Raw genomic sequence first — 16,141 nt, 5'->3', positions numbered from 1 at the left:
CCGAGGGAGCCGGCGTATAGCTTCCAGGTCATGTGGCCAGCATGACAAAGCCGCTTCTGGCAAACCAGAGCAGCACATGGAAACGCCGTTTACCTTCCCGCTGTAGCGGTCCCTATTTATCTACTTGCATTTTGACGTGCTTTCAAACTGCTAGGTTGGCAGGAGCTGGGACCGAGCAACGGGAGCTCACCCCGTCACAGGGATTCGAACCGCCGACCTTCTGATCAGCAAGCCCTAGGCTCAGTGGTTTAACCACAGCGCCACCATTGAATATGCTTTAAACGATGGTGTGGATCTGCCCTAGGAGTAACCATCCAGCACCAAAGTAAGGGTGAGCAACATGTGGGTTTCTTTTCTTTTCATTGTCTCTGTGAGATACCCCTGATTATTTTGCATCTGTATCAAACCATTCCTCCAAGCAACTCGGGGGAACTATCCCATTTTATTCTCACACCAACCCTGCAAGGTAGGGTTGGTCACCCGCCCAAGGTTATCCAATGTGCTTTGTAGCAGCTGCCTATTGAAATCACAGCAGGGTTAATATTCCTTTGCCTTCATGGCACATTTTCATTCGGTTTCTCACCCAGGGCAACAACAGCTCCTGGCAGGAGCTCATCCCGTTTGCAGAGCAGTTTGGGGTGTATCGCCAACCCGTTACCCCTTTCTATGCTGGTGCAAACTAACACACAACATTTTGCGGAAAGGGAGAAAATGCTTTTAATTTGGTCCAAGAAAAAAACTTGCTGTGCTGTCTGCTTTGTGGGGGTGGGATGTGGAATGATTACGACACCTATACATACAGCTATCTGTATAGGAGTACATATAATATGCAGAATCACACTGAGCTCACCCACTGGTTAAAAAGGAAATCTATTCAGGCTCCATCCTATGCACACCTACCTAGAAGTAACCCCCACTCAAGTGAGAGGGGCTTACTCCTGTGTAAACAGGCCCAGGATCTTGCTGCAGAGGGGCCACTTTGGGAACCCCAATGGGGGGAAACCTCATTTTCTTCCCACTTTCTCTTCCTAGAAAGAATCAAACTTCCCCTCCCTTTAATTCCAAAGTTTATTTTTAAATAGCTTGATCCGATTAAAGTCAACTGGGAACGGAGGGGGAGCGGGGAGGGGAGAGAGACATCAAATGAAACTCACGTCCTCCGTAGCCATAGGCAGGACATCCTCGGATTCCAGGACCTCGATCGCTTCTGCTTCTGAGCAGGCGGCCACCGCGGGAGAAGGGTTTGCACGGCTTGGCTCCGGCAACCTGTCTCCCATGCTTGGAAGTAGCCAACTCCCCGGTCGACCCCCCCGATCTGCCCCCCTCTCTCTGCCCTTCCTCTCAGTCGCTCCTCTTTCGGCGAGGGGAGGGGGGCTGGAGGAAGCAAAGCAACCTCGGAGGTGTTTGGCAAACTTTCAAAGCCGCCTATGCAGCCTGGCCCCTTCCTCTTCCATGCTGGCTCCTGCAGCCAGAGACCGGGTGGGTGTCGTTGCGTGGGTAGAATTCCCCCCCCCTTAAGGGAAATATCCCTCGAGAGACGAGAGGCGTCCTCCAGCTGGCATGCTGGTGCTGATGTGGCTTCGATCCAACTGCACAGGCCAAGGGAGTGGGGGAGCCGGACCTTTGGAAACCTTTTAGGCGCGCGCCCTAAACTTGGCCAAACTTTTGCGCCTCCTGCCCTGCTAGTCCACGCGAGGTGAGCGCTCACCCGCGAGCCCTCCCGGTTACTCTTCCTCAGCCCCTTTTCGTCATTGAGCTCCGGCTGCTGCCGCCGCCGCCTTAGTCCCACTAGGAGCCGCGCCGCGCCACGCGGGGAGGCGCCTGCCCTTCTTCTGTGGCAACGTCGCAGACATCGCGCTCATCCCGCGGATGGAGGAGAGGTGCCTCCTCCTTGTCATGGAAGTGGGGGGCTTCCCTGCTGCTGCTTCCTCATGAGGCCGGAGGAAACCCTCTCCCGGCTTGCAAATCCTGCGGGATTAAAACCATCGAGCACCAAAGGGTTTCATGCGTGGTGGTGGTGGGTTTTTTTGTTGGGGGGCGATGCTTGCAGGAGCAAGAAAAGTCGCGATCCAGCGGCAGGTCGGTGGAGCTTGCCTGGCACCAGAGCGGCCCGAGGATTCCCCCTCGCGTTGCAAGCCCAGATGAGCCTGCAAAGGGAGGAAAAGCGGGGGAAGCTGGCGCGCCGCAGGACCACAACTTCGCGGGAAAGCTCTGCGGCCGAAACGCGTGGGGAACGCGCCACGACGGCGCCGACCGCTTAGGGGTAGTAGGAGCCCGCGTCCACGCGCCCTGGGCCAGCCGCTTCGTCACGCCCGCGTCGTCTTGGCGCTTTCCGAAGAGACGGCGAGGGCGCGCGTGCTGCGAAGAAGAACGCCTTCTTCTTCCCCTCGGGTGACCTTGCCAAGGGAGGTCGCCTTAGGACGATTCTCGCCAAGCCCAGGATCGCCCACCTTCGGCAAGCCGCCAGACCCCTCTTCGTGGGACGGTGGCGCAGAAGAAGCGTCGCTGCTCGGCGTTGTCGGCGTCTCCAGCGCGGTTTACTCAGGAGCTGGTGACTGGGAAGCCAACTCAGTGGATCCAGCGGCAACTCTACCTCGAGCGGTGGAGAGGGAGAGAGAGCAGCGATCGGCTCCTTGCCAGGGCAGAGCAGAAATGACGGTGAGCTTTGCAACCTAGCTAGAAACTGCGCGCCGAGCCGGCTGCGGGTCTAGAAGAGCACGTGGGTCCCCCGCTCAGGCTGGGGGCGGCCTGTTGGGAGCGAGCGGAGTGTCTTCCTCCTTCCTGGAGCGGCGCTGGGCACGTCGCGCCCGGGATTCCTCCAAGATGCGGACGTGTTGGCTGTGCAAACGGGAGGATTTGCGCCTGCCTGCAGGATCAGAGGGATGGGACGGGACGCCGCGCCCTTCCAGTCCCTGAGCCCACAGGCTCGGTCTTTCTTTCCCCCCTTCCCTTCCTCCTCTTTTCCACCTTGCGCCAAAGCTCGGGGTGGGGGGGACCCGGCCCAAAGTGATTTATTACGAGGAAGTTCCCAAAGCTCCCCCACGCCGCCGCCACAGCTCCGCGGCCGTTTTTGGAGTTATGCACCTCGCGTGGGAGTCGCGCTTGGAGTTTCGAGAAAGGGCGGGATCTCATTTCGCATAGCCCCGCCCTCTTGTTTACATAGGGAGAATGACGCGTTGCGGAGCGCATGGGTCAATGCGCCAGCGGCGAGGCGTCCGAGGCGGTTATGCCTCTGGCTTATGCGAGGGTTTTCCTTTAGAAGGGGCCGGGTGACGCGGGAGGGATTGGGGGTGGGGGTGTAAGGTTGCTTAATTTGAGAACAACTGCAGCCGTCTGGCATTCCTGCAGCCCGGGTATTCCGCTAATCCTTATCATTCATCTGTATAAATTATTGCATACACAGGATTGCCAGCTGACCTGCTCCTGTGCCATTAGCACCACCTCGTCATAGAAGAAGCTGACTGACTGCCTTATACCGAATATAGATATAGCCCCCTATTGCCTCTACTACACGGACAGGCATAAGAGACCAATGGAACCATGAAGCAAACACCCAACCTCTTCTCAACTGCCTCCCCATTCTCATGTTTGGATTTAATTATCAAGAGGGCTAGAAACTTGTTCTGTTTATACAACAAAGGATCCCTGAAGCAGCCGCCCCTTTCTATGACACAGCAAACATGCCGATGTAGTGTTATAGATCCTGTGTTTGCTTATACATTTCCATCAGTTCCTCTCACTGCCTTTTTTTAATTAAAAAAAACTGGTTGACAGTTTTTTAGTTTTTTTTTTAATTTGAGCTAGTGCATGCAAAGCAGTGCAGCTAGTTTAACTGGAGGTGGAGAGATCGGCAATCTAATTTCTATTCCTTCTCTCTCTCACACACACAAACACACATTTTTTTATCACTGTTTAGCTGAGCAGAGAAAAACAGATGGCAACCTGCTATTACTAATGATTTTTTAAAAAGTCTCCAACCTTTGTCTTGTCGCTTCATATTATAATTTTCACAGCAACTTCAAAATCCCAACTCACAGTAATTTGCTCCCATTTTGATATCAGCTGTTAAATCCATTTGGCACCTGGATTATAAATTTGAGGGATGCTGAGAATAAAAGCCCTCTGGTTTATGAATTGGCATTAGCACATTGCCAAATGAGGGGGGGGATGTTATTTCTGTGCATGAACCGAATTGGTTTCTTTTTTTCAGTTAGGAATTCTTGATCTAAACCAGTGTTTCTCAACCTTTTTTGGGCCACGGCACACTTGTTCCGTGAAAAAAATCACGAGGCACACCACCATTAAAAAGGTTAAAAAATTTAACTCTGTGCCGCCCTATATTATAATTATGACTGTAAGAAACACTTGCCAAATATTGCTTTCCGGCGGGTCAGCGTTGTGTATTGGCGGCCGCCAGGCTCGTTTGCATTGAGCTTTGGGAAAGAGGAGGAGAAATATTGCTTTCTGGCGGGTCAGTGTTGTATATTGGCGGCCGCCAGGCATGTGACAATGCAAATCGCCCTTCTCGTCGCCGCACATCGCGGCACACCAGCCAGCGTCTCGCGGCACACTAGTGTGCCGCGGAACAGTAGTTGAGAAACGCTGATCTAAACCTTCCTTAGTCATATACCGTTGACTAAGGATAAGGATACCATATAACTCCACAATCAATGTTTAACAATCAACTCTCTTTTCTGTGTTTCAAATGGAATTTGAATTCAAGAAATGCAGTTAGGAAACATTTTTGGTGGCTGTGCAGCTAAGCCCACAGGAAGGAACCAATAGACTCTGGCAAACCATTTGCTCTAAGAATATCTATCTATCTATCATCTATCTATCTATAGCTGCACTGGCAGAACGATCACCTCAGCTCAACATTGAATTCTACCTACCAGTATTTTCCTTTTCTACAACAAAATGAGGCTTGCTTCCCAGTAAATACATTTAGCACCAGGGGCAACCAAAGCAAACTCCAGTTTATTAATGCAGTCATGATTTAAGCTGAAAATGTGAATCCGCATTTAAAAACAAAAACAAAAGAAAATTGACTTTTAAGACACTTCCCAGCTCCTCTAGAACAGGGGTCAGCAAACATTTTCAGCAGGGAGCTGATCCACCGTCCCTCATACTTTGTGGGGGGCTGGACTATATTTTGAGAAAAAAATGAATTCCTATGCCCCACAAATAACCCAGAGATGCATTTTAAATAAAAGGGCACATTCTACTCATGTAAAAACACACTGATTCCCGGACCGTCCGTGGGCCGGATTGAGAAGGCGATTGGGCTGGATCTGACCCCCATGCTCATCTAGAACATCAGGAACGTAGAAGGAGTTGTGAAGAATGGAGCGGGGGGGGGATGTTAATAGGGAGCTGTCCCCCACCCTGTCCACTACAAGACCATTAAGCCCGTGGTCCAAAATTACCTAGATGCGAACAACTAAAATAGCTGGCAACTGCGATTTATTCGTTGGTAGGATTTACACCCCACTTGTGGTGCAAACATCTTCAAGTTGGCTTATAAAAGCAACGTAAGAAATTCACCAGAACATTTAAACCCCAAAAGAACTCAGGTCAAAATAGCAAAAGCTAGCATATGCAAATAATTTTAGACTGCAGTACAATTAAAAATCATGAGGAGGCAGAATAGGATACCCTCCACCTGGCACCTAAACGATAAAAGCAACTACTCCAGGAAAACCTACGGAGGGAGGGAAAGAGCTCCCATAGCATGGACATTGCAAAGGCAACCACTTCTGCTCAGAAGGCAGAGGCACAGAAAAAGGCTGCTGGGCAGAAACTGAATTGGTGACCATGTGAAAGAAGATGGTCCTTTGGATAACTTATGCCCCGTTTGAAGCATTGAAGGTCAGCTCCTGTTAGCAATCTGCATCAAGGTAAAGATAAAGGTACATCTGACCATTAGGTCCATTCTCTGGGGTTGCGCGCTCATCTCGCTCTATAGGCCCATCTTGCTCTATAGGCCGTGGGAGCTGGCGTTTGTCCACAGACAGCTTCCGGGTCATGTAGCCAGCATGACTAAGCCACTTCTGGCAAACCAGAGCAGCGCACAGAAATGCCGTTTACCTTTCCGCTGGAGTGGTACCGTACCTATTTATCTACTTGCAATTTTGACGTGCTTCCGAGCTGCTAGGTGGGCAGGAGCTGGGACCGAACAACGGGAGCTCACCCCGTTGCGGGGATTCGAACCGCCGACCTTCCAATCGGCAAGCCCTAGGTTCTGTGGTTTAAGCCACAGCGCCACCCGCGTCCCAATCTGCATCAAAGCAAGTGTTTAATGCACACATACTGTGATCTACCCTGAATGTTACAACAACTGTGGCCTGATCATTTCTTCCCGAGCAAAGCTGGGACACCAGGAAAAAAACTGAAAGGCACAGTGCGCTACGGATGCTACCTGCATATGTAGCAGGCAGAAGGCTGGATCTAAGAACAGCCCCTCACCATTGCGTTCATGTGAAACCCTTTCATTTATGGCATGGGTGGGGAACCTCAGCTAAGGTTGCCGTATTTTGAAAAGCAAAAAAAAGGACACATTTGACGACTTTTAGCTATGGATCGCTACGACGACTCTCATGTTAAATTACCCCTGCTATACGTAGGCTGTAGAAGCTGTGGTATATTGTAGCAACGTTCTTAACTTTCAACAACAAAACAATAATAATACGTATTTCGCTTCCTCACTTGCCACATGATAGTATTTGGGATGTTAACGTTTTTGTGAATGTAAGTGTGCACAGAACAATTTAGAAAACTGTTTCAATTAATGTACATTCCATTAATGAAAAACGGCACGGGTGGGAGCGTGACACATCAGAATTTTAAAATTGTTTTCATTTAAAAAAAACACCTCTTGGGTGACTGTAAACAAACAACAACAACACCCAGGGCATTTTGCCAATTTTTTAAAATAAATCCACCTGGACAGAAATTTTAATCCTGAAAAAGAGGGTGTGTTCTGGAAAAAAGAGGACATATGGTAACTCTATGTGGCCTGGGGACAAAATATGGCCCTCCCAGCCTCTGTCTGTCCCTCAGGACTCTTCTTCACATCATGCCCCTCCCTGCCCTTACTTCATATACTCTTAAGAGTATTTTTGCCTGTGGGATGTGTCCTTTAACTCACATAATGCCTGTTGCTTGCCTGGAAGATAGAGCAAAGTATGTAAACGTGTGCAGAAACCAGCCTACTGTACAAAGGTAATAATTGCATTATTAGCCCCATCCACATTTTTGTCTGGCCCTGCCTGCCAATGGCATGTGACCCCCAGAAGGTTGCTCAGAAAGAATCAAGGCCCTTGGACTAGAAATGGTTCCCCACCTTTGATTTATGGCATCTCAGCCAGGAACGCCAAAGTATCTTCACTTTATCAGGATCTGCGGCATTTTTTTTTTACCAAGCCTGCATATTTCTCATTTATAATCTGATTAAAAAATAATAATAATGCAGCAACACAATATGTCCTTACCTCAGCAGGTGAATACAGTGGTACCTTGGTATTCAAAGGGCTTGGCTCCCGAACAAATAGGCTCCCGAACGCCGCAAACCCAGAAGTAAGTGTTCCGGTTTGCGAACGTTTTTCGGAAGCCGCAAATCCGACGCGGCTTCCATGGCTTCCAATTGGAAGTCACGCCTTGGTTTTCGAATAGTTTCGGGAGTCAAACAGACTCCCAGAATGGATTAAGTTCAAGAACCAAGGTACCACTGTAGAGTATTTTTAAAAAAATAAAATAAAAATAAACATCTGCTCCTTTATTTACCCCCCCCCTTTCTCAGTACAAATTCACAGTCAACAGCTCTGATAATTTAAGCAAAGAATCTTGAGAGGAGATGTGTGACAAGGGCCTTGCTACTATTAACGTCTAAGGGGGAGAGTGACATCATTTTAATTAAAAGGTTTTGCTACAAGCATACGATGAACTTCTAAGCTTTCGAAACCCTCTTGATTTATACAGCCCTCGTTTTCTCTCCTTCCACGTCCTCCTTGGCAGTTCAGCTTTGTAAAACAGTAATTGACAGATACGAGTGTGGCACGTTGGACGGTTAACACGTGGGCAGTTCATTTCCATGAACTAACAGAGGGTGCCTTGAAAATACGAGCCAAGTTCTGCCTTAACAACAGTCATTTAAATAGCAACATTTATTATTATTCCGAGAGGACCATGGATTCCAACCTAATCCCGTAATGCAAAAAAAGGTCAGTTAATGAATATGCAGGGACGTGCCCAAGGGGAGGGAGCCGACCAGCATCTGTCGAGCAAACAGTCTAGCGGAGGTCAGAGTGCTAGATGGCTCCAAAATGGAAACACTGATTGCAAGGACTAAAGAAGTGGCTCAGGTGGGGTCTGTTTGATTTGATTTGATTCTGCAGCGTGCTTGCTGGTTATTCCCCTAAGCAATGAAAAGTTCCAAGGGGAAGCACTGACTCCCCACTCCCAATATTGTTTTATTTGCAAACATTGAAGCAGAGCAGAAGTATCTAAATCAGGCATCCCCAAACTGTGGCCCTCCAGATGTTTTGGCCTACAACTCCCATGATCCCTAGCTAACAGGACCAGTGGTCGGGGATGATGGGAATTGTAGTCCAAAACATCTGGAGGGCCACAGTTTTGGGATGCCTGATCCAAATCAAATAAAGGGAAAGATGACCAATATATTTTCCTGCATGGAACAAAATAGCACACACCATGTACTGAGGCCAACCGGACATGCAGTTGTGTCTTAGTTCAACACTGGCCACAGGACAATGTCCACCACTACACCGCAGGCTGCCTTTAAGAAGGTACAGTGCACACGGCTTTGCTCCCCAATACCTCCCTGTTACTCTGCAACCCCACCTGCCTAATGGTAGAGCCAGCCCTGTATCTCCTTAATCATTATTAACAGCCATTAAGTGAGCCATTCTGATTTATTATCCAGCAAACTGTCAAATAAAAGAATGGTGATCTAACAGCATAACGATATAAAGTCAGGTTTCAGCAGAGTTGTTAAGGGATTATTTAGCAAGCTTTCAGGGGAGATGCACAACATGGGTTAGGAGATATGGCTTTCAGGTTTGTTTGGTGGGTCATCTCCGTCTTTATAGCTGGATGATCACTAGTATTTCTATAGATAAGGCTGCATTAGTCTGTGTCTGTTGAGTTTCGTCTGAATAGGTGTGAGAAGCTGCAGCTGCATCACTTTCCATAGCAATAGTACTTTTTGAAAGCAGGTGTTGAGAAACTTTGGGTATCCAGATGTTTCTGAACTGCATGTCTTATCAGCCTTAGCAAGTGTGGCCAATGGCTAGGGTTCCCCACACCTGTTTCAAAGACATGTGCAGCAACTCTAGGTTGTAACTGGGGAACCCTTTAACCCCCGTGCATTAGAGTAAAAAACCAGTCAACACTTACTATGCATAATAATAATAGATAAATTACTAGGTTTCCCCCACAATGGATAAGAACACAGGAAACTGCCTTATATCAAGTTTCCATCTAGTCCATCTAGGTCCATGTGATAGATCCAGGTAGAGCTGAGAAAGATCCCTTGAAAGCTGCTGCCAGTCAGTGTAGACAGCATTGAGCTAGATGGGCAGATGATCTCAGTGTGAGGCAGTTTCCTATGCTCCTGTACAGACCACAGAGGAGATTTTTCATTCTTTAGTGTCTCCTACCTGTGCTGGGAACCCCCAACTTCCAATGTGTGGGGCTTCCCCTTGTCCCTGGCAGTGATCGAGTGATCTGCATGATCTGAAAGACCAATTAGTAATCACAGCTTAATAATAAACATTTAAAAAGAACTCTGGCTTCTAATACATGCTGAGCACATGGGCTTTTGATTAAGCTTCACATTGAAAGGCATATAGCATGAGTTTCAAAGACAAGTTAATAAAAACCTTTTATTCAGCTGCACCACAGGCCCCCAGTGTGAGATTAACTCAGACATTTAGGTGAAAAAGAAGTAATTCTAGGAAATGAAAACTACTGTTGAAGTTGCAGTTTTTTATTCTGAAAGTATGGCCCCAAAGAAAAAAGTTTGAGAACCACTGTTCTAGCGTGTAAATTTGAACTCTGCTAATTAGGTAATCAAATGAGCATTATTATGCTGATTTCTGCATATCAAACCCTCTGTGCCAGAGCAGATCCAGCTGCGTTTTTCCTTGGCTTGTTGGCAACCTTTGCCACCGCCTTGTCTGCTATGTTTTCTAGGCTCTGCTTCTCTTTCTCCACAAATAAAACCCTCAATTCCACCTCCTCCTGAGTATCTCCACCGCTTGATTCTTGGTCTAAAACAGGGGTCCCCAAACTACGGCCCCCGGGCCGGATGCGGCCCAATCGGCCTTCCAATCCGGCCCGCGACGACTCCCGCCGCCCGCTGCCGCCGCCCGCTCTCACGGTGCGCGGCGCAGCGACGATCTAAAAAATCGGCAAAAAATCGCCGAAAATCCTTTGTGCGCATGCGTATGGGCCTCTCCCGACCCGGAAGAGGTCATTTCTGGTGCACTTCCGGGTCGGGGGAGGCCCATACGCATGCGCACAAGCGATTTTTGGCGATTTTTTTCCCGCCCGTGTGCGTGTGCGCATGCGCACGGGCGCGCACTCCCCCGCCCTCCGGCCCGCTGCGCGCGCACTCCCCTGCCCTCCGGCCCACCGCGCGGTCGGCGCGGCGGGCACCGGCCCGCCGCGCAGAAAGTCTGGGGACCCCTGGTCTAAAATAAACGGACTTTAAAAAGATAGGCAGCAGCCACAACAGCAGCAGGGGTACCTTTTGGTCAAACGCTTGAGTCATTCGTTGTTCTCCTAGCTCTGAAATAAACTGTCTTCCCCTCCCGTGGAGGTCTTCTGCCTCTGAAGACCTTGCTTCAGAAGGGCGAAAAAGAGAAAGAGCCATTCTCTTTGTCTCTCTTTGATATTTCCCCATAGAGGTGCTTTCTAGATGAGACAAGAAAAGGGGGGGCTCTGTTCCTGCTCAGCTTTAAGGTAGCCCCAAAACAGCACCAAGAGTTGGCTCTCAAATGAAGGCGCCAAAGAGCAGTGAGAGAAAGCTCGTGAGGTTGCTGGTGTGTTTGTGACCTCACGTTTGTGCACACCACACATCTAAAGCAGACGACCCCCCCCCCAAAAAAAAAATATCATGGGAACTGTTGTTTCCTCCTCACAGAGCTACAATATGCAGCATGCTTAACAAACTACAGTTCCTAGGATTCATTTGGGGAGTCCTGTGTGTTGAATGTTCTTGGAAGTGTACAGTGTGGATCTGCCCAACTGCTCCAAAGCCCCATTTATTCTAAACACTGTGTGGATCCTTTTATACAGAGAGATGCTCCTGTTTGTAATAAACTAATAATGGCTCCTCTGGTCCACCATTCCCTTTTTACGGTGGCCAACCAGGTGCTTGTCAGAAGCCCACAAGCCCCAATGTCCGTGGCTTAATAAGGGCTGGTTCACACAAATTGTGCCTCCGCACAAGCCCAGTCCATTGGCAAAGCCCAAAGCCATATGTGCTCTCACAGTGATCACTAGCCTGTAGAAGACAGCCATAGCAACTCGAGGGAAAGGCAGGGACTTTATTGAGGTGGGGGGGGTCGATTTGCTGAGTTTTGCCGTTTTTTGTGGTGGACTTGTAAAAGGGTAAAAGAGTATTGGGAAATAATTCATAATGAATTGAAAAAAAAATGTTTCAAAGTACTTTTCCAAAAAAACAACAACAACCAGAATCCTTCTTGTCGGGGATAATTTAGACGGAAATTCCCATGTGTCAGAAAAGGTTATTTATGTATGTCACTATTGCGGCTCATGTTTTATTAGCCCCAAAATGGAAAACGAGCAAAGTCCCAACTAAAGAAGAATGGCAACTTTAACTTATGGAATATGCGCAACAAATAGAATAAGAGAACAAAAAGAACATACGTTTAAAGAAGATTGGAAACTGTTTCTTGAATATATGGAGGAAAATTGTGTATATTTGAAAATGTGGACAACATTAAGAGAAATTCAACAGTGTAAATAAGTTTTGATGGATGTCATAATGGAATACTGAATGGTTTAGTTTATACAAAATATGCAGGGATTTATGTTATGCAAAATGAACCATGGAAAGAGAAGAAGGGAAGTCATTAATTTTTTAAGGTTGTTTAAATGAATATTCTAAAATGTAAAACAGAAAATGTAATAAAAAATTGAGAGAGTTTTGCCATTTTTTTGTTTGTCTAAAGGGCAAGATGAGTATTCCCACTCCTAAGGGAGCACATGGCCTAATCTTAAAACAAAATAATCGTAATTGCACCTATGTAAAAAGAGCACAAAATAGTGGGGTAGGGTGGAGTTATGTGAACATTCCTCATAACTATTGATATTACAGGCACTAGCCAATAGGTGCCAACACTAAGTCACACAGCCTTGATGAACACAGCATCCGGAATTGCAGCATATCTTTTCCTAACAGAAACTCTGGAAAGATGCCTGCTTCTGTTTTATTGAGCTAAATCTCTCTTTCCTTCTGGAATGTCCCTAAGACAGAAGTACAAGTTTTCAAAGCTTTTAGGAGAAGGGGATTATAATATAATAACGACGGGAAGACCTGTTGCAAAGGCTGCTCAGCCCACAGACTTCATGTCTGGTGACAAAGTGTCTACGTTTTATTAGTTTTGTCCCATTGGTAGGAGTGTGTGTGTGTGTGTGGTGTGTTATAAAACCACCCTGGTAAAAATTTGTTTGGAAGACAGAGTATAAATAATTAACATAACAAACAACATGAAATTAAGAGGGCTCTCCTGGACTTTTAGTCAGGAAGGCAGATGGCATGGGAGAGGCTATAGACTTGCTATTTTTTTGTTAAATTTATTACCAGCCCTTCACCAGCAAGTCCCAGGGCAGGTTACAACAACTTAAAATTCATAATAATTAAAAAACAGGCTAAAATGGATTATAGTCGGAAGAACGGATTATAGTCGCGTCCTGAAAACACACGACTCAGGTGCCAAAAGCCAGGAATAAATAGGCTTGTCTTCAGCATTTGCCAAAAGCTGTATAGTGAATGCAGGTTTCAAACTACAAGCAACAGAACAATGAAAGATTATTGCGTTGTGACTACATTTTATAAGAGGGAAGATGGGGGTGCAGCAAAGGGGGAGGGGGTAAGAAAAACATCATGGAAAATGGAATGGGAAGTCAATTCTATTTTTAAAAAAATGGAATTTATGTACAGGGCCGGATTTAGGTTTGGTGAGGCCCTAAGCTACTGAAGGTAATGGGGCCCTTTATAAGTCCAGCTGTCCTTTGTCAACAACAAATTGTCACTGTTTTTTTGTGTTGAATATATGCTATATTGTCATTTATGGACCTAATAGGTATCTAAATCCATTTGCACATAAGAAAATATGTATTTTATCAAAGTAATTGATATAGAAATGAGCAAACCAGTGATATTTTAGGGAGCAGGCTAGGGGCCCATGACTTACATCATAGGAGCCTGCCTACACAACACCCAACAGTGTTGCTGTATGGAGGTTTTATTTTATTTGTTTTTTATCTTATATTTTGGAAATGTACATCCAGGGTAAAAAATTTTGTGGGGGCCCCCAAGAGAGTGGGGTCCTAAGCTATAGCTTGTTTGACGTTTACATAAATCCGGCACTGTTTATGTGGAAAATTTGGCAATTTGAGGGAGAGATGTGGGGAGGGAATTGCACAACTGGTACTGAGGTACTGAGGGAGCACTAAGCTTTTTGTGTGTTTTGTGTGATTGTCACATGACCAAGCAACATAGCCTGCCCTGACCCTCAATATAGAGCCCAAAGGGCTTCAAAGAGGTGGTCAGATAAACCAGGCCTTTCAACATATGCAGGATGTTTGCCATAATAAACATTGATTGACTGGCCGGCCTTTCAACGCTTGTGTAGGAGAGAGTATTTCAGCAGGAAGACTGGTTTTGGTTTTACCTTTGGGTTTTTTGGGGGGTTTTTTTAATGGCCCGTTGGTTCATATCTCACCTTTCCCGCAAGTCTATCTGCCCTCAAAAGTGGCTCATGCACAAAAAAAAACTCCAAGCGGTACACAAGACATACGGTATCGCTGCAACCCAACATGGAAACTTAATAATAAAGAAAGAACGGCTAATTTATCATACGCAAAGGTTTAAGTAAGAATATAGCTTACTGATAGGTCAAAGTATCCCCTTCAGGAGCTCCCTCATGAAGGCTCCTAGGGCTGGAAGGTGGGGCAAGGCAGGTGGAAATAGCCACCCCTCAATGGCTAGCACAGAGCCTCTAAATAATAATAATAATACAGTAGTAGTAGTAGTAGTAGTAGTAATAATAATAATAATAATAATAATAATAATATTTAAACTCCGCCCATCTGGCTGGGTTTCCCCAGCCACTCTGGGCGGCTCCCAACAGAATATTAAAAACATGATAAAACATCAAACATTCAAAACTTCGCTAAACAGGGCTGCCTTCAGAGGTCTTCTAAAAGTCAGATAGTTGTTTATTTCCTTGACATCTGATGGGAGCTCTGTGATACAGCACCTGCAAAAAACACCCTTTTATTTAGTGATGTAAAACAGTGCTCCCCAACCTTTTTATCGCCGCGGACCAGTCGACGTTTGATAATTTTACCGCGGCCCGCTGAGGGGGGGGGAACGTTGATTGTTTATATTTTATTTATATTGTTTTGATTTAATAATTTTAATTTAATTGTATTTAAATGTTCCTTGGGCGGCCCGGTACCAATTGATCCACGGACCGGGACCGGTCCGTGGCCTGGGGGTTGAAGACCACTGATGTAAAACACAAAGATCCGCCTTTGCCCACCGATGGAAGAGTCCAGAAAGCATTCTCGGTAGATCTAAAGAGAAGATTACCACACACAATGAAGGCCACCGTTCCCGTAAGACAGGAATGGCAGACCTTCTAAGTGTCCCTATTTTCCAGGGACAGTCCCAGATTGACAGAAGCCGTTCCGGTTTCTGATTTGATCCTGGAATGCCCCACTTTTCCTCAGGTTTTATCGTGTTTTTAAATATTCTGTTGGGAGCCACCCAGAGTAGCTGCAGCAACCCAGTCAGGTGGCAGGCATACAAATAATAAAATAATTTATTATTATTATTATTATTCCCCTACTTTCATCGGTGAAATGTTGGAGGGGATAGAGTTATATGACTTCCCAAGCCAAGGAGATAAGTAACTACACAACCTTTAGAAGACATCTGAAGGCAACCCTGTATTGGGATTTTTTTAAAATGTTGCTTTATTATGTTTTTACATATGTTGGAAACTACCTAGAGTGGCTGGGGCAACCCAGTCAGATGGGTGGGGTATAAATAATACTATTATTATTATTAATATTATTATTATTATTGAATAGGACACCCCTATTTTCATGTAGGATTAGTAGGAGTTGGAAACTAGCAAGATCTGGACCATGCCTGCTGCAGCTATTTACATTTTTTCCTCACCTGCAAATCTAGGATCTAAAAACTAAAAATATTTCACAATTACTTAAAAAAAAAATTCCCCAGCCAAATGCCCACCATTTTGGATGAGAGAGATGTGTGATTATGTGCAAGGCGGGGCAAATGCTATATAAATTGGCTGCACTTGGCCTGCAATATTTTTCTCCTTTCAAAGGAGACCCTAGTGTTCCCTGTGTTTGATCTGTGGCATTGTGCGTCACGTTTGTTGTTTGTCAGAGACAGAGGAAGGAAACACTTTTCTCTTAGCAACATCAATCAAGTCAGATTCTGGGAGGAACGATGACACCGTGAGAAGGAAGGTGAAACAAGTGGCAGGGCAGGGACCACCCATCTTTAAATGCTATGTCTTGGGATGCGGAATATCAAAATGTGGTCCTTCGATCCGCAATGCATCTTGTTTATCTTTCTCCACAAATCAGCACGGGGGAAAAATCCACGTCCGTGCGCTCACTCTGGGTTTCTCTGGACACTGGTTGCTATGGGTTCGCAGCAGGGGCAGAAATAACCAGTCTCTTTACACTTTACTCTTGTGAGAATTTGAGGGGGAACGCTTCTATTGGATGAAGAAGTATGGAAGAAGGGCAGGGGGGTGGATGGATGGAACTCTGCGGGTACCAGGGAAAGCCATAGAGATTGCAAATTGGCAATCCATGCACTACATAT

General features: G+C 46.4%; 1 protein-coding gene and 1 long non-coding RNA gene across 2 annotated transcripts in view; one reads left to right on the top strand and one right to left on the bottom strand.

Annotated features, from left to right (window-relative positions):
- Positions 1-2,585, bottom strand: part of RHBDL3 (rhomboid like 3) — a 124,553-nt gene extending 121,968 nt beyond the window's left edge. Inside the window, exon 1 of the mRNA XM_060271999.2 lies at positions 1,155-2,585. Within this exon, the coding sequence (XP_060127982.1) occupies positions 1,155-1,277 (123 nt within the window). The 5' untranslated portion in view covers positions 1,278-2,585. The remainder of the gene's footprint in view (positions 1-1,154) is intronic.
- LOC148686753 (uncharacterized) lies at positions 2,340-3,773 on the top strand. The gene is made up of 2 exons (XR_015947961.1): positions 2,340-2,658; positions 3,404-3,773. It is a non-coding gene; the product is annotated as an uncharacterized LOC148686753 (long non-coding RNA).
- Positions 3,774-16,141: the final 12,368 nt, after the last annotated feature.

The sequence above is a fragment of the Zootoca vivipara genome, chromosome 2, assembly GCF_965207765.1.
Source record: "Zootoca vivipara chromosome 2, rZooViv2.hap1.1, whole genome shotgun sequence".
Lineage (NCBI taxonomy): Eukaryota > Metazoa > Chordata > Lepidosauria > Squamata > Lacertidae > Zootoca > Zootoca vivipara.
The sequence above is the reverse complement of the archived record's forward strand: the minus strand, read 5'-3'. Positions and strand labels throughout refer to the sequence as shown.